This window comes from Bubalus kerabau, chromosome 4, assembly GCF_029407905.1.
Source record: "Bubalus kerabau isolate K-KA32 ecotype Philippines breed swamp buffalo chromosome 4, PCC_UOA_SB_1v2, whole genome shotgun sequence".
Classification (NCBI taxonomy): Eukaryota; Metazoa; Chordata; class Mammalia; order Artiodactyla; family Bovidae; genus Bubalus; species Bubalus kerabau.
The window spans coordinates 82055907-82075417 of NC_073627.1; the positions used below are offsets into that span (position 1 = coordinate 82055907).

The following is a 19511-nucleotide window of genomic DNA, read 5'->3' on the forward strand; positions in this document are numbered from 1 at the left end:
GCAACATCAGCATTGGAAAACCCCACAGGAGGTGGCCAATACACACCTATTATTAAAGGTACTGATGCTATAATTTACAATACAAAATCAAATGCCTCAGGACGTCACTGGCTGTCTGCTGGTTAAGAATCCACATGCCAATGCAGGGGACATGGATTCGATCCCTACTCAGGGAACCAAGATCCCCCACGCCGAGGGGCAACAAAGCCTGTGGGCCACAGCTACTGAGCACACGCACTGGAGCCCACGAGCTACAATTACTGAGCCACATGCTTCAACTACTGAAACCCACACACCCTGGAGCCTGTGCTCCGCAACAAGAGAAGCCTCCATAATGAGAAGCCTACATATAGCGACGTAGACTCAGCAAGGCCAAAAATAAAGTTAAAAAAAAAATCAAATGCCTCTATCACCATTTACTATTTGAAAGGTCGAATTAAGAGCAGAACCCTCTTTGTAGGTCTCTTCATAGAAACTACTAAAATTTGTATTTGCTTAAACCAGATCTCTTCAGTGGTCTTATTTCCTACTACCTTGGAGGAAATAAAATTGCTTAAAATATTAACAAAGACTACACTTCATACTTGTGCAGCGCAGACAATACTTACATATTCACCAAAACGTCTTCTATGCTGCCTGGATACTTACGAAGATCTAATTTCCCTGCTCCCCTTCATTTAATGGAGCTGTTATGACAACACCTAGACAGGCAATGTGAGCAGAAGGAATCCATGCCACTTGCAGGCCTGGCTTAAAAAAAAAAAAAAAAGAAAAAAACACTCCCTCAGGCATGAGTCTCCTCTTTTTCCCCTTCATGAGCAAGCTAGAGGCTATGTGGTAAGGATGGCTGGGCACCAAGTTTAAAAAGCCTGTATTTCTGATTCACCATTTTAAGAAGTACTCACCAGGAGAACAGCCTGACCAGGAACGTCTGCACAGGATGCTATAAGAGCAAAAAATAAAGTTCTATTATATTGAGCCATTGAGATGTGTGTGTTCTGGTTACAGAAATTAACATTAATTTTCCCGGTTAGTACAACTTCTTTGTATCCACCAGGTGAGAGAATAAAATACTGAATAAATGCGTTTTGAGTTTGTTACATTTTTCATATTCCAGTAGTTGCTAATTCCACTTGACCTCATTTCAATGGATGACCAAGGGCTAAAGCTACCCCACCCAAGCCAAGCACCAAAATCACCTTTTGAAGATACAGCTTCAGGGATGTCACCCACTAAGATGTAGACTCAGTGGGTTTTCAGATGGAGCCCTGGAACTTAAACATTTTTATAAAGCTTCCCATGTGATTCTGATGTATAGCCACCAGGTTTGCAGGAACCACTGACCTGGAGCTTTAGCAAGAGGAAAAGGCACCACCAAGGACAATGCCTTCAATATAGAAAACATTACATATTCAATAAGAGCTTGTAGAATGGTAGATCTACTAATAGATTCAAGAGCAAGCCTCAGGCCAAATAATGAGGGTGCCATTTTATCACTGAAACAATATCCTATCTTCTTTATTCCTTCTGGTCTCCAGGGCTCTGTGGTTCCTTTTTCCTGCCCATATCAAAATCTACTCTCAGGGCAAAAAAAAAAAAAACCTCATGCCACCTCTATATGCTAATGAATAAAACTGCTGCTGCTGCTGCTGCTAAGTCACTTCAGTCATATCCGACTCTGTGCGACCCCATAGACGGCAGCCCACTAGGCTCCCTTGTCCCTGGGATTCTCCAGGCTAAAACTCTGGAGTGGGTTGCCATTTCCTTCTCCAATGCATGAAAATGAAAAGTGAAAGTGAAGTCGCTCAGTCACGTCCGACTCCTAGCAACCCCATGGACTGCAGCCTTCCAGGCTCCTCCATCCATGGGATTTTCCAGGCAAGAGTACTGGAGTGGGGTGCCACTGCCTTCTTCAATGAATAAAACTAGAGTTTCTCAAATATCTATGACAAAGGGCACACTGAAGACCAGTACTTTCATAAAACGCAATAAAAACAAATTACTAGAAAATGAAATTTAACAATCAAAGACATACAAAATACAAATCCTATTTTTTTTTATTATTCGCTTTAAGAAACTTAAAATTACATTTCAAGTAATCGAATCAAGGCATACATAATGCAGGAAAAAATAATCATCACAAGGCTCATCTGCACACTATGCTTCACCACACACTAGCATAAAGAAGCAAGATCTTTCACCTGTGGGCATGTCCACTGCCATCGACAAAGACAGGAATGAAAGGAGGGCTGCCCTTGACTCAGAGTGCCAGGATCAGGTGGCCAGTATGTGTGCTTTGAAACTGGGGTGATTTCCAGGCCCCTCAGAGTCAGCATGCACACGTCCAGGCCTGTGCTCTGGATCAGAGAGTGGGCCAGGCATGGACAGCATGCACTGTCCTGAGAGAAAAAAGTCGGCAGCAGAAGCTCGACAGAATTTTCACACTTCCGTCACAGCAAGCTCCCAAGCCCTTCATCTGAAGCCATGTGGGTCCTGACTTGTACCTTTGCTTCCATGGAATTAGTGTGATACTAAGACCTTGGGGCTTACTTGTAGCCACTTGGGGCTACCCTAGTAGTTCAGCTGGTAAAGAATCTGCCTGCAATGCAGGAGACCCTAGTTCAATTCCTGGGTCGGGAAGATCTGCTGAAAAAGGGATAGGCTACCCACTCCAGTCCTCTTGGGCTTCCCTGATGGCTCAGCTGGTAAAGAATCTACCTACAATGCAGGAGACCTGGGTTATATCCCTGGGTTGGGAAGATCCCCTGGAGAAGAGAACGGCTACCCACTCCAGTAGTCTGGCCTGGAGAATTCCATGGACTGCACAGTCCATGGGTCGCAGAGAGTCGGACACGGCTGAGTGACTTTCACTTCACTGAGACCTTATTGTCAAAATTCTACTCACCTGTGAAGGTACCGAGGGTTTGGAATGTGAACATTTTTTAAAATGCAAACTTAAGCCCAGCTAAGCAATTCTGCTCAGTAGCAGATATATTTGCTATCATGTGGGGAGAAAAAGTAAACAGGGAACTAAGATTGATCTTACCAATAAGAAACAGAAACAAGACTTTAGAGTTAAATAAGTGGTTCATTTAGGAGCCCACTGACAGATTCTTAATAAAGATTGTAAGAGGTGCTCACCATTAGGCTGTATGGAGATAACATTTGTAACTTTAATATGACAATTTTATGTGATGAGAAAAATCATGGACTTTGACTTACTGCTTATTAGCACAGTTCTAGAGTTATAACTCCAGCATTCTGTCTTTGAGACCTTTGCCTTCAATTAAATTGATGAGAGGGCTAGAAATAACACACAACTGTACATTGTTCATGAGACTGTGGAACAGAAAAGGGGTGTCATCTCCTCCTGCTTCCCCCCATCCGAGCACCCCTGTCAGAGTCTGGAAGCATCCTCTACTGCAGGACCCCATCTGCTCACTGGTCCTCTCTAGGGCTTCCTTCCCTTCCCCACAACCTTCCCTCCCTGCAGTTTTACAAGCTATTTCCATGCCAGTGATTTGGTTTCAGCTTGTAAAACTGTATCCTTGCTGTTACAGAACCAAACGGGAGAGCCTCTGAGTCACGGCTGGGTCCTGTGACCAGGAGACTCTTGGGAGCCTTTGGCCAGTCTCCGCCAGGGAAGTGACAGAACAGTGGGGCAACTGCTCCACCGACTTCAGCTATAAACCCTGTTTTGCCTGAGCTGTTGGAGTGATGAGTGTTCTGTGAAAATGCTGCTCTCTAGTGCAATGCAACTGCAAACAAAGCGTATCTATTTCTTATAATCCCATCCGACACAGACCCCCTAAGTTTCAACCGCAACAAAACAGAGGTGATACGGTGATTGAATCATACTAGATGTACAGGAAAGAGGAGGGAAATTTTAAGCATGAGGACACTATAGTGGAAGTAAGTTTTACTTAAATGGGGGTCACAGATAAGAATGATATTCAGTTCAGTTCAGTTCAGTTCAGTTGCTCAGTCATGTCTGACTCTTTGCGACCCCATGAATCACAGCACACCAAGCCTCCCTGTCCATCACCAACTCCCGGAGTTCACTCAGGCTCACGTCCATACAGTCAGTGATGCCATCCAGCCATCTCATCCTCTGTCATCCCCTTCTCCTCCTGCCCCCAAATCCCTCCCAGCATCAGAGTCTTTTCCAATGAGTCAGCTCTTTGCATCAGGTGGCCAAAGTACTGGAGTTTCAGCTTTAGCATCATTCCTTCCAAAGAAATCCCAGGGCTGATCTCCTTCAGAATGGACCGGTTGGATCTCCTTGCAGTCCAAGGGACTCTCAAGAGTCTTCTCCAACACCACGGTTCAAAAGCATCAATTCTTTGGCACTCAGCTTTCTTCACAGTCCAACTTTCACATCCATACATGACCACTGGAAAAACCATAGCCTTGACTAGACAAACCTTTGTTGGCAAAAATAATGTCTCTGCTTTTGAATATGCTATCTAGGTTAGTCATAACTTTCCTTGCAATGATATTACCAATCCATCAATAGGCAATTATTAACAGCTTACAGTCCACTCAGGAATGAAATACAAAGACAGAGGAAGTATAAAATATAGCCTCCAATTCTAAGGACTGGTTTGCAGTTTGGTTCAAGTGAAAAGATATGAAATAAGAAACAGCGTGTTTGAGAGCTGGAGAATGTGGTGCGTGAGTGCTGAGTCATTTCAGTCATATCCGACTCTTTGCAACTCCTCTGTCCATGGGATTCTTCAGACAACAACACTGGAGTGGGCTGCCATTCCCTCCTCCAGGAGATCTTCCTAACCCAGGGATCGAACCCACACCTCTTATGACTCCTGCCTAGGCACATGGGTTCTTTACCACTAGCGCCACCTGTCAGAGAAGGCAATGGCACCCCACTCCAGTGTTCTTGCCTGGAGAATCCCAGGGACGGGGGAGCCTGGTGGGCTGCCGTCTATGGGGTTGCACAGAGTTGGACACGACTGAAGCGACTTAGCAGCAGCAGCAGCAGCAGTGCCTCCTGTAGAATCTGGTACCAACTCTTAACCTGCCTGGCTCAATACAGCAGTCACTCACCACACTGAGCACCTGAAATGTAGTAGTCCAAACTGAGATGTGTTATAAGAATAAAATATAAATCAGATTTGTAAGACTTAGGAAAAAATAAAGCTATCTCATTAATAATCTTAATTACAGACAGAAATGAAAATATTTTGGAAATATTACATTAAATAAAATATATTATTGAAATTCATTTTAGTTATTTCCAGAAAGTATAAAATTACCTATAGGGTCTGTGTTTCATTTCTAGTCGATAACACGGCTTTAAAAACTACTTCGGAAGAATGAGAACTTACAGGGAATGGAATAATCTGACACCCTTGGCAGAAATGGACCTGAATGAGGCTTGCTGAATTTGGAGAGGCAGAGAGAGTAAAAGGAAAGTCAAGTCTGGGAAATGGATTTATGGAGTGAAAGTTCAGCGAGAAGGAAGAAAAGAAACAGGAAGAGGAGAAGATGCAGTCTGCGAGAGATGAAAGAGAAAGCCTGATGAGGATGGAGGAGGAGGAAGACAGAGGGGATACAAAGACATTCAGTCTTTAAATCCAGGCAGAGGTTTTGTGTTCCTCAGAAATAAGGCAGCCCCTTGGAAGAGTTAGAGTCAAGAAGACTGTGGATGAAAACTGAAATTAAGGAAGAAAATTCCAACAGCGAGTTACTCAAACCTCTCATCGTATTAGAAAATTTTCACATAATAATCAAATTCAGATTCCCAAAGAATGCCACAAAACTATAAAAGCTCAGCCACAAAATTCAATTTAAAAAAATAGCACATTTTCACACACCCACTTAACCTTGGCTTTTGTGCAGTGCTTAGTCACTCAGTCATGTCTGACTCTTTGTGACCCCATGAACAGTAGCCCACCAGGCTCCTCTGTCCATGGGATTCTCCAGGCAAGAATACTGGAGTGGATTGCCATTTCCTTCTCCAAACCTTGGCCTTTAGTCAAAGCTTCTTTGGTCATTTTCAAATCCAATCGCACAGAGGTGCTGTGATTTCTAACAAGAAGGAGAAAAAGAAAATGGAAAGTGAAGTAAGCAGGAGGTGTGGAGAGCTTTCGGGTGATGCCATCTGAACTAACAGTCCCTTTTCATTGTCTGTAAAAGGAGATGCCTTTTCTTAAAGCCCTCTGAAATGATGAAGTGCTCGTCGATAAACATCGATTCCTTCTAAATCATAAAGTTTGCCAGTTTGTCTTCCTCTCTCACCTTTTACATTTCCCCCAGAAAGTGACTGTCACAAATATCTGGGTGAACAAGATTGTGAAATGTGGTCATAAAACAAGCTATTATTTCTAAACTCATCTTTGTCACATTGTAACACTCCACAAAACACCTTCCCTCGGGCTATGACTCACATTAATTGATCCCATCAGCACCATAGCTGTATCCTGAGTGACTTCACAACACCCTCTATTTCAGGAAAAGCCAATCAGGTTATGGGTTTGCTAGTAAGAAAAATTACCAAGGAGCAGTTTGTGGATGTAAGAGCTATGAAAATTCTAAAGAGAAGTAATCAGCAAAATAACAAGCATCTTTTCACTTCTTGGTAGTAAACAGTCCAAGCTCCCAGAAGCAACACTTAACCTATCGTATTAAACGGTAATGGACAAGTATTAGAAATGTCTATGTCAGCTCTGAGAATCTGTCAGCAGCCAAACGTCATTTGAAAGTTCAGTTCTTTTAAGTATTCTTCGTCAAACTTCTTTCTCCAGTGCTCTTTTCCTACTAGGACAAAGCCCTTCAATCCCAGAAGAATAATTCTGCTCTTGTTTTCATGATTTGTTTACTGGTTCATTTCAGAGGGCAAGCCAGCAGAAGCGGAAGTGTCCTAAGGAGTCTTTCATGTCTCATGATTTTCTACTGTGTCACTCCTGATAGTGCTGCCCTCTGCCAAAAACTATTTGAGGAGCCCACTGGGCAAGCTGCTGAGGAGACCCCAGCACTAACTGGGGCACAGGCTGCACACACGTCCCCTTTACCCCAGCAAGGAGCCCCTGCAAGTACTTGCTAAATCTTTACCGTACATCACAGAGCGAGGAAAGTAATAGAACAATCACAGTTACACCAGCAGCTCTTCTCTCTCTCAACAAGAAGAATCAGCTGGCCTGGAGGGTGAGTTCTTTTGGGAAAGAGGTGACAGAATCTGAAGAATGCAAGAGGGCTTTGCTCTAGCAGACCTCCTCAGGAGGGAAGGGCTTCCCTGGTGGCTCAGACAGTAAAGAATCTGCCTGCAATGCAGGAGACCCAGGTTCAATCCCTGGGTCGGGAAGATCCCATAGAGAAGGGCATGGCAACACACTCCAGTATTCTTGCCTGGAGAATCCCATGACAGAGGAGCCTAATGGGCTACAATCCATGGAATTGCAAAGAGTAAGACACAACTGAGCAACTAACACTTTCACTTTTAGGACGGGAAATAGACTTAATGAGTGTGATTTATGAAGGGACCTTGGGGCCTCTTTTAAAGCAGTTATGGCTGAAATAGAGGTATCCTGCAAGATGCAGATTCTGGCAAGCTGTGAGGGACTGGTGTGGAGGAGGCAGGAGTTAAGGGCTGTCAAATAGGCAGTATCAGCCTCTCGCGTCCCACGCTTGGAGCAGACAGCCAGCCTTACTCAATCACAGCCTGTGATCACAGCCCTTTTCCAAAAAGTGATCCAGGCACCACTGCCTATGAAAAGGCATTTGCACTTGAGAAGAATTCCATCTGCCATACTCGCTTGAATTTAGGCTTAAAAATAAGTCACCTGTTTTCCTCTGTAGCTTGATTTAGCCAATGTTGCTTGGACAAAGAAAGAAGGCAAAGTTTCAGAAGAAAGCCAGGAAGAACAAGTTCATAGACTAATACTAAGGACATAATTATAAAACTAGTGGTCAACTTCTGGATCCCTACACTTAAAATGTGCCAGTTATTATATGTCATTTCTAATCCTCATAAATCTTGCAGTGGGCATTAGTATCATTTCCCCTGCTTTTTTTTTTTTTTTTTCCTTTTGAGGAGACTGGTACTCAAAGAAGTTAAGTGATTTTTCCTAAACCAAAGAACTTGTAAGTAACCAAGCCAAGGTCCTTTGATTCGCAAATCCCAAATTCACTCTTCTAAGCCATTTCCCAAAGTGGGAGATGGTTTTAAAGAAATGCCTTTATTTTTATATGTGACTTTCATTTATGAGAGGTGTCATGTTTTTCTATTTATAGAAGTGAAATAAAATCTTCCTTGAAAACAAGTTATATCTCAAAAACTAACACTGATTTAAAGAAAAATATTAAGAGAGTAATAGTCCGGATATTTACGAGAGTACAGCAAATGACAACTATTAAGAGAGTCAAAGTGAAACAACTTGAAATAAGTGATTTGTACTGACTTCTCCTCAAAGCTCAGGAAAAAGAGGTAGTACTCAAACTTAGAAGCAGGGAAACAACAAACTGGGCCTGTGGCTTCCTCTTCTGTGTTCTTCAAAACTCCCTCTATGTTAATTGAGCATGCACAGGCCTTGGAGGGAGTTTTCTGTTCTCAGAAAACTGAGACTGCAGTCAGGAAATTAAGAGGTGTCTATGCTGCACTTCATTCCCTTCAAGGTCAGGATCTGTGCTATCAATAGTGACAATCAGCTAACACATAAAATTATGTTGTGCCAATGAACTAAGAGAAAGCTACGGGAGAAACCCAGGAGCCCATTTCCCTTCCCAGACATCTTACATAAACTTACTCAAGACAGACTCAAAACATGGGTGGTTCTTAAGCTGGCAGCAAGGCAGGGGAGACAAGACAAATGTCTGAGGGCAAGTGGTGTTTGTATGGGGCTTTCCAGGTGGCACTAGTGGTAAAGAATCCACCTGCCAATGCAGGAGCCACAAGAGATGCATGTCCTATCCCTGGGTCAGGAAAATCCCCTGGAGGAGGAAATGGCAACCCACTCCAGTATTCTGGCCTGGAGAATCCTGTGGACAGAGGAACCTGGTGGGCTACAGCCCAAGGGGTCACAAAGAATCAGACATGACTTAGCAACTGAGCATGCATGCAGAGTGTTTCTACAGAAATCCTGGAATGGCACTTTGCACAAATGTCCCCATTACATCAAAATGGTGACTCATCCCTACCCTCAGTGGCAGCTGATGGGCAGCAATATAAATTTCTAGAGTGACCTCGACTTTTTTTTCCCCACTGTTTTGATTTTTAGAGAAAACCCTACCAACGTCAAACCACCTCTGGCCAGTATCATCTGCTGACAGCATCAGCAGGCGGCACTACTATAATTCCTGAATTCCAAGATGCACTCTTCCCACCAACACACACACGCTTCAGCACTGCTGACACTGAATGATACCTTCTACCCGACTGGTACATTCCATGTGGCCACTCTTTTTCCTTCTTCATTGTACCTCACACTTGATTTTCCCTTGCAATTGAGTAAACAGAATGTTCACATGGGTTCCCAGGAATTAGGGTCAGTCTTCATTTCAGAAGTATGTCACCAAATAGACACCTCTCTACATATTATTGGATTTTAAAAAAATATTTATTTATTTGGCTGTGCCAAGTCGTAGTTGCAGCTCTTGAGATCTCCAATCTTCACTGCAGCATTTGGGATCTTTCAGTTGCAGCATGCGAACTCTTAGTTGTGACATGTGCGATCTAGTTCCCCAACCAGCGATTGAACCCAGGCCCCATGCAATGACACTGTGGAGTCTTAGCCACTGGACCACCAGGAGAGCCCCATATTATTGGTTTTGAAGTCATTTCTCTTTTAAACTATTAAATATTAAGACATTTTGTTATGGAAAATTCATTTGAACAAAGTTGGTAGAAAGAAAAAAAATGTAAATGATCAAAAGGATGCTACTATGTCCCTAAGGTTAGAGTCACCTTACTATCAAGATAGAAAGTATAGAGCAAGGAGAACCAGCTAATTCACAAGTGGAAAATTTCAGTATTCATTCATCTTTGTTTTTAATAATTCCATTTGTGTTCACATGTTAGATCACAAGGTTGTGATGTTATTCTTCATGCTGATTTCTCATGTAAATTACAAATACATCTTTCTGATGATGATTTATGGAGTTAGCTATTCATCTTCCCAATGGAGGTACCTACAAAGAAACAATTATTCTACCTCTGAGATGGCATATCATAGAAGGAACGGTTTCCAGATGCTTTGATTTAAAAAGGTTTCAAGAATATATGCAACGTAAAATTCCAAAGCAAGCAAAACTAATCCTGTTAGCAGTCAATGCAGAAGGTGGAGGGAGGGGGTTAGTGACCGAGAACAAGCTCACAAGTCCCTCCTGGGGTAGTGGAGGCTGGTAATATTCTTTTCCTTGACCCAGGTGGTGACTTCCCAGGTGTGTTTACTTTGTGATAATTCACTGAGCTGTGTACCTATGAACATTGCATATTTCTGAATATATGTTACATTCTTCCTTTTAAAAAGAAGTTTACAAAATACACTCAAATGACACAGGACTTCCTATATTATTTGTTAACAACAACAACAACAAAATGGGGGGAGGGGGGCAGGAATCGATTCTCCCTCATGTAAGCTGTGCTAGCGGCTTTAACATTACATTGACTAGAGAGGGGTAAACATTGACCCTAGAGCCATGAATCTTGATGTTCTTCCAAGTCATTCTCTGTTCTCTAGCATTATCTAAATGGAACACAGCTGTATATAAATGACAATTTCTGGTCATTCTCAAAGAATATCACTAAGCCTGAAAATCAGAAATACTGATATTTCTATTCGTGTGCAATAGTTTCTGTAAAATCATAGACATGTTGTCCTAACACACATAACTGGCCCTGGCAGGGCTTAGAAGACAGCCATAACTGGGAATGACTTTCCTCAGTAACCAGGTTCCAACAGGACAGAGCAGGGGCATGGATGCTGGAGTCCTCTGTCTCAGCTTACCCTGGTTACTGGGGACCAGGAAAGGCTCGACCAGTGTGACACTCTTCCTGTGCTCCCCGCAGACCAGGGAGCACACGGCGAATGGGTGGGGCTTCGGGCACAGGTGATGAGAAAGGGATGGGGAGCAAAAGGACGCATGTCCCTGGGAACCAGGCATCGTGGGAGCACCGACGACATCTGTGTGAAATTCCAGCACCCATCAGCATGTGTGCGGGACACCGAACTGACTCAGGTGTTAAATTTGCTTGTACCACCACTGACTTTAGGTGATGTCTGTTAAAGACCCAAACAAAGGCACACGGACCCCTCTAGCTCTCCCCACTGCCAGAGCAAGTACATTTCTGTCAGTGGGTAAGGGCTATTATTTCCCCAAAAGCCTCTGTACTCCCAACTGTACCCTGCATCTGCTGGGGACATGGAACAGTTCAGCCTTTCTCTCTCCCTTCTCCCTGCCCAACTGGGCCCTTGTCTCTTCCACCCCTTATTCAGCACCGGCTGAGACCCACTCATCTCCCTTACCCTAGATCACAATATAGATGTTTTGAAATAAGATAGGTGATCATCAGGAAAATACCAAAAACACAGTGAGACATCACCTCATACCCATTAGGATGGCTACTATTCAAACACCACAAAGCAAAACAGAAAAGAAGACATGCTGGTGAAGATGTGGAGAAACTGAAAGCATTGTGCTCTATATGTGGGAATACAAAATGATGCAGCTACTGTGGAAAACAGTATGGCACTCCCTCAAAAAGACTGAGAACAGAATTACGATACAATCCAGCAACTACACTTTTTGGTATTGAAAGCAAGGCCTCTAAGAGACATTTAGTACACCTATTCTCCTAAGAGCATTTTTGTAATAGCCGAAATGTTAAAGCAACCCAAGTGTCTGTCAATGGATGAGTGGATAAACAAAATGTGATTTATACATACAACGGAATATTACTCAGCCTTGAAAAGAAAGGTAACTCTGACACATGCAACAACATGCATGAACCTTGCACCCATTATGCTAAGTGAAACAAGTAGGTTATAAAAAGACAAGTACTGTATGACTCTCCATTTATATGAGCTATATAGAGCAAACAGATTAGCAGGAACAATTCACACTTGTATGTGCAATTAGTCTACAACATGGCAGGCAAGAATATACAATGAGAAGGTGTCTTCAATAAATGATGTTGGAAAACTGGATAACTACATGCAGATGAATCAGTATGGACTACTTTCTCATACCATGCACAAAAATAAACTCAAACTGGATTAAAGATTTAAATGTAAGACCCGAAACCATGAAACTTCTAGAGGAAAACACAGGCAGTGCTCTCTTTGACATCTAAGATGTCAAGTAATCTTGTTTGGAAATGTCTCCTCAAGCAAGAGAAACAAAAGCAAAATTTGGAAATATGTCCTCAGGCAAGGGAAACAAGAGCAAAAATAAACAAATGAGACCACATCAAATTAAAAAGCTTTTGCACAGCAAAGGAAACTATTAGCAAAATGAAAAGGCCATTTACTGAATGGAGAAGATAGTAACATCTGCAAACAATATTTCTGATAAAGGGTCAATATCCCAGATATACAAGGAAATCATATAATGCAACATCAAAAACATAGAGAATCTGATTTTAAAATGGGCAGAGGATCTGAACAGACATTTTTCCAAAGATTAAAAAATAGCCAACAGGCCCATGAAAAGATATTCACCATCACTAATGACTAAGGAAATGCAAATCAAAACCTCAGTGAGATACCATCTCACTCCTGACAGAATGGCTATTATAAAAAAGACAAAAAATAACAAATGTTGGCATGGATGTGGAGAAAAGAGAATCCTCCTGCACTATTAGTGAGAATATAAATTGGCGCAGACACTATGGAAAATGTACGGCGATTCCTCAAAAAATTAAAACTACCATATGATCCAGAAATTCCAGTCTTGGATATTTATCTAAAGAAAACAAAAACACTAATTAGAAAAGATATATGCACCCCAAAGTTCATTGCATCATTATTTGCAATAGCCAAGATATGGAAGCAACCTATGTGCCTATCAACAGATGAATGGATAAGGAAGATATAGTACACATATACAATGGAATACCACTTAGCCATAAAAAAGAATGAAATCTTGTTATTTGCCACAACATGGATGGACCTAGCGGAGAAGGCGATGGCACCCCACTCCAGTACTCTTGCCTGGAAAATCCCATGGATGGAGGAGCCTGGTAAGCTCCAGTCCATGGGGTTGCTAAGAGTCGGGCATGACTTGAGAGACTTCACTTTCACTTTTCACTTTCGTGCACTGGAGACGGAAATGGCAACCCACTCCAGTGTTCTTGCCTGGAGAATCCCGGGGACAGAGGAGCCTAGTGGGCTGCCGTCTATGGGGTTGCACAGAGTCGGACACGACTGAAGCGACTTAGCAGCAGCAGCAGCAGGATGGACCTAGAGGGTATTATGCTATGTGAAATAAGTCAGACCAAAACAAGATAAATGCTGTATGATTTCAATTATATGTGGAATCTAAAAAATAAAACAAATGAACAAACACAACAAAACAGAAACAAAGCTAGAGATAGAGAACAAACAGGTGGTTACCAGAAGGAAATAGGTGAGGATGATTAAGAGGTACAGACCTCCAGCTGCAAAATAAATGAGTCATGAGCATAAAATAAACCAAGTGTGGGGAATCACGTCAATAAATAATATCTTTGTGATACAGCATAACTAAACATTGCAGTTATCATTTTGAAATGTATGGGAAAAAATCACTATGTTGTATAACAGTAATTAACATATTTAAGTCAAACATACTTCAAAAACAAACAGGGCCTTCCCTGGTGGTCCATTTCTAAGACTCTGAGCTTTCACTGCAGGCGGCATGGGTTTGATCCCTGGTCTGGGAACTAAGATCCTGAATGCCTCATGCCACAGTGAAAATTTTTTTTTTAATTAAAAAAAAAACAACCTACAAACAAACTCAAAGAAAAAGAGATCAGATTTGTAGTTACAGAGGTAGGGGAGTGGGAGGAAGGGGAATTGGATGAAGGCAGTCAAAAGACACAAACTACCAGCTATAAGACAAATAAGTACTAGGGATATAATGTACAGCATGATAAATTAACACTGCTATATGGACAGAGGAGCCTGACAGGCTACCATTCATGGGATCGCAAAGAGTCAGACACGACTAAAGTGACTTAGCACGTTACATATAAAAATTAAGAAAGTAAATCCTAAGAGTTCTTACCATAAAGAAAATTTGTTTCTCCTTTTCCATTTCTCTGATTTTGCATCTAAATGAGATGATGGATGCTCACTAAACGTACTGTGATAATCGTTTCATGATGTATGTAAATCACATCATTGTTCTGTACACGTTAAGCCTATACAATGCTGTATATTAACAATGCCTTGCGCTCTTCCCCGGCCGCTCACTGCAGGACCAACTCCGGTGCCCCTGCCACCTGCGAAGCCGCCGCCCCTGCCCCGCAGCCGCCGCCGCCGCCTCGGGACCGGCTGTATGGTTAGGCCACAATCTTCAATGAGTAGACATATTCCTCAGTTCTGTGGCGTTCTCGGTCACACATTTATGGCGTTTCTGAAGGGCAGTGGAGATTACTGCCAGGCACAGCACGACCTCTATGCAGACAAGTGAACTGCAGAAATTCATTACTGCTCAACCAAGAAGCCCCCAAAAGACTGGTTAACCTGGACACAGAAGTGTTGAATTGAAATCCACAGAGCATTTTTATACAAGAGTTCTGATCTGGATGGGGTAAACCTCAGTGCACTTCCTTTCTATTGCCTCAGTATTACTGGATTGAAGAATTGCTGCTTCTTGTTAAGAGGTTCATTCATTCATTATTCCCAGCTTCATACTTAAAAGCACTGAGAATTTCAAGTGGAGTATATTAAAGTTGACTGTGTTTCTTTGCATCATTTCTGTATTCAATTTTTTAAATTCTTTCATATCCCTATTGAGTGTTTTTTAACTAAATTAACATGGCTCGAATGAACCGCCCAACTCCTGTGGAAGTTACATACAGGAACATGAGATTTCTTATTACACACAACCCAACTAATGCAACGTTAAGCAAATTTATAGAGGAACTTAAGAAGTATGGAGTTACCACAATCATAAGAGTATGTGAAGCGACTTATGACACTACTCTTGTGGAGAAAGAAGGCATCCATGTCCTTGATTGGCCTTTGGATGATGGCGCACCAGCATCTAACCAGATTGTTGATGGTTGGTTAAGTCTTGTGAAAATTAAGTTTCGTGAAGACCCTGGTTGTTGTATTGCTGTTCATTGTGTTGCAGGCCTTGGCAGAGCTCCAGTGCTTGTTGCCCTAGCATTAATTGAAGGTGGAATGAAATATGAAGATGCAGTACAGTTCATAAGACAAAAGCGGCGAGGAGCTTTTAACAGCAAGCAACTTTTGTATTTGGAGAAGTATCGTCCTAAAATGCGGCTGCGCTTCAAAGACTCCAATGGGCATAGAAACAACTGTTGTGTTGCATTCAATAAAACCAGGGTGCATGATGCCATTGATTGGAAGTGGAACCTGAGACAGGATGGAATTTGTCGTACATAGCAGATAGCCCGGTTGACTTGGTGAATAAGTCTGATGAAGCTTCCATAAGGAGTGTTGAAAAGCAGTTTTACCAGGCCATAGGCCTGGCAGAATTGTAGTCTCTGTTCAGGTTATGATCAACCTATTTGGATACTAGTAAAGAATTCTTGCTGTTCAGCATTTAATATGTGCTTATAATTTGTACCATTTGACCTTTCCTGAAATCATGCAGTATTGAGTCATGTCATTAAATCTGTTTCCATGCCAGAATCTTACCAATATGTAAGAAATTTAGAAAGACTAGGTGCCAAAATACCCAGCACAATACTTGTATATTTTTAGTATCATATAGAACAAATCCCAGGAACTATGAACACTCTGGACCTTATGTGGTTTATTCCTTGCATCATTTCAAACATAGAAAATAGGGCCTATGAGGTTTGTTTGCTCACAATATGTTTACATCTCCCACACTCATACCAGTATCCATCAGATTTGCTCCCTTTTTAATTAACCAAGTCTTACAGTGATTATTTAATATCTTTCTATAAATCTCACTTTATGTTGTAGAAGGCCTCCATTTTGAAAATCTACATTGTACAGAAGCACATGTCTTTAATGTCTCCAGATAAAAGCCTTACAGTTCATTTTAATGTTTGCACTTTGGGGTGCAACTTACAGGGAGGGCCTGAAAAAAGAATGGGAGGGGACTATTAAGTATTTTTAGTAAAATGTTGCCTTTGTCTTGTGCAGAACATGTAGAATATGTGCTTTAATTCAGTAAATATTTTTTTAAAAGGTAGAAATACTTTGTTACTGTAACTAAAACAATTCTTAATCAAAATTTCTGAAATTCTTGTAATTTTTTTTCATACTTACCTGAAGTTGTTTACCAACTTAGTTTTGTTTGAAGTGTGATTCCCAGCCTCTCTTGCAAAAAAAAGTGGGTTTCTGCTAATGAATTGAGCAGACATTTAATATTTTATATACTTTTTGAGCTGTGTAACTTAATATTTGGATACTTGACAATTTGTTTTATTATGTAATTGATAAAATGGTGATGTGTATTAACGTTAGCTCAACCATATATTTATACTGTCCGGGAACAAGTGGTTATAGATCTGTGGGAGAAATAATTTGTCAGTGTTCACCAGCTTGTAAAAATCTAGTGCAAGAGCTTAAACATTAAATAAACGATGATATGCATTTATCGTCAAAAAAAAAAAAAAAAACACACAATGCCTCAATAAAACTGGAAGGAAAAAATAGAAACAGACAGCAGAATGGTGGTTGCCAGGAGCCTGGGAAGGGAATGGAAACTTGTGGGTTAATGGGTACACAGTTTCAGTTTTGCAAGATGAAAAAGTTCTGGAGATGGGGTGCACAACGATGTGGTCATACTTAATACCAAAATGTACACTTCATGGTTAAGATGGTAAATTTTATATTATGTGCATCTTACCACAATTAAAAGTAAAAATTTCCAAAGATATAAAATATACAGGAAAGTGCAGAGACTAAAACAACCACTTACCCAGACTGAAAGCTCCTCTCCCACCCTCCGCCTTGCTTTCCCCTCCATCTCCCAGAGCAGGTATGTACGTGGGTCATGCTTTATTCTCCTGCTTTTACTTTCCTTCTCTCCATCCCCAAACATACGTATTATCCTGACATATCGCAAAAATATATCTTGAGGGGAAAAAAGCAAATTGCAAAAAAAAAAAAATGCTACTAATTATAATTTCCATTTTAAAGGCATACAATCCCACAGCAGCTTCAAGCAGAAGTGAGGGTGTCCACATTTATAAGCTAGACTCTGCTAAAGCATGCTGGTCTCAGATTCAACTTGCTAAAATACTGGAAATAATCTGCCTGCTGTTTTGGTGAGCAGTGTCCTATACTTCAAAGTCCTATTTTTGTTTTCACTGGATGCCCCTCTCATTCAGCCTGGCTAAGACCTTAGTCCTCCTCCCAGTTAGGGCATCACCTCCTGGCCTGACCAACACGGTCACAGTAGACACCCTATCACAGATTCACTAGCCAGCCCCACGATGCTCCTGCCTGTGCGTTCACTGCCGCAGATGCCCCAATTTCTGGCCCACTGCAGTCTAACAGGTGTGCCCCAGAGACTTAGGGGATTAACAGATAGTTGTGAAAATATACGGTTTTATTTTTAGGCTTATGGTAAAACATAACCTTCTGCATCATGGAAATACATGAACAATTCATCTTTCAAAGAAAGAATCAAATAAAACACTGAAACTGAGACACAAAGCTGAGAATTTGAGTCTTTCTCACGTTAAGAAACTCCACAACAAAATTCCAATAAATGCCATTCTTTGAACTTAAATGTCTGAAAGCTATATTATATATAATGAGAGTTTTACATATAATTTGTTTCATACACCTTTACACTTCAAGCATAACGTAAGTTATCTGGTCAGTATTAACATTATTTTACTTTTTATGTTCACCCTCAAGTCAGTGTCACTTGGGTCACCCACTCCGAATAGAAAATTTATTTCATTTCTGCATAGGTTAGATCTTCAGTTTTAATAGAGGCAATCATAATCAAGTAATCTGACCTAAAAGCAGAGTGAAAAGCCCAAAGGATGTGACAAGGTTAAATGGCTTTCTCTTTACTTTTCTGCATAGATGAAGTTAGTTTTTCTTGAGCGAATCACTTCACTTCTCTGAGGCTCAGTTTCTCACGGGCACAATGAGGATAATAAAACCACCTGACATGAAACTGGACGGATCAGAGGTAAAGAGGTCAGAGGTGACATGTGCGGTGCCTAGTACCGTGTCTGGCACCTCACTGTTAGGAACTATGTTTAACAGAACTCTTTTTAAACCATTTCATGAAGATCAAATGCAGGTGAAGGGGAAACACAAAGAAATCTGTTGATTTGTTTTTTGTTGGTTATATGTTTGTTTCTTGGCTTGCTTCTGGCTTTGCTAATCTGATCAGTTGTTTCTCTGAATTAAACAAATCAATATACTGGTTTAACTATAAATAGGTCACAGCTGTTTATAATCAATCTATATTTCTGGATTACTACTGGGTGATTTTCTGGGAAGGAAAGATGAAGCTACATCCCCATGTCACACTATACACGTGGATAAACTGCAAATGAATCAAAGACTGTACATGAAACATAAAGAACTACAAGAAATGGAAAAATTTTATGATCTTGGAGAAAGGAAGGCAATTCCAACTATGACTCATAATTCAGATGTCATAAAACAAACAAAAAAAAAGATCAACTGATTCATTACATAAAAATACTAAAAAAAAATTCTGTGACAAACTCAAAAGACAATAAAATACTAGAAATTTGATTTCAACACATGCTACAAAGGGCTTATCTCTATAATATATAGTAAATTGCTGGAAATAAAAAACACAGACCAACAATCCAATAGAAAAAATTGCCACGTATGAATGATCTTTAAATATATGAAAAGATTTCAATTGCAGTCACAGTAAAAGCGGTGCAAAAAAAAAAAAAATACTACACTAAGTTGCAGTTTCCCACCTGTCAAATTTGCAAACATCCAAAAGTTTGTTTAAACATTTGGCTGGCAAAGTTGTGAAGAAATATGGACTCTTCATGCACTATTGGAGGCAGTGAAAATCATTTAACACCAATGAAAGTAAATTCAGTAACAACTGTAATGATAAGTGCATTTATCCTAGCAAGTCTATTTCTGGGGGGTTGCCTTAAAGATATACCTACATACTTAGAAAATAACATATATTTATTACTGGTTATTCATCACAGAATTCTTTGTAATAGCAATAACCTGGAAGCAACTCACATATCCATCTTAAGGGAACCAGTTCTCTAACTATGACTCAGCCACAAAATGGAATAGTCTGTAGCCCAGAAAAAGAATGAGGAAGCCTTCTGTCTGTGTGTGTGTGTGTGTGTGTGTGTGTATTAGTTACTCAGTCATGTC

General features: G+C 41.0%; 1 protein-coding gene across 1 annotated transcript; it reads left to right on the forward strand.

The window, feature by feature from the left end:
• The first annotated feature begins 14878 nt into the window (after positions 1-14878).
• Positions 14879-16787, forward strand: LOC129649886 (protein tyrosine phosphatase type IVA 1-like). Its single transcript, XM_055577832.1, has one exon. It carries the CDS (start codon positions 14976-14978, stop codon positions 15567-15569), a length of 594 nt encoding a protein of 197 aa, XP_055433807.1. The 5' UTR covers positions 14879-14975; the 3' UTR covers positions 15570-16787.
• Positions 16788-19511: the final 2724 nt, after the last annotated feature.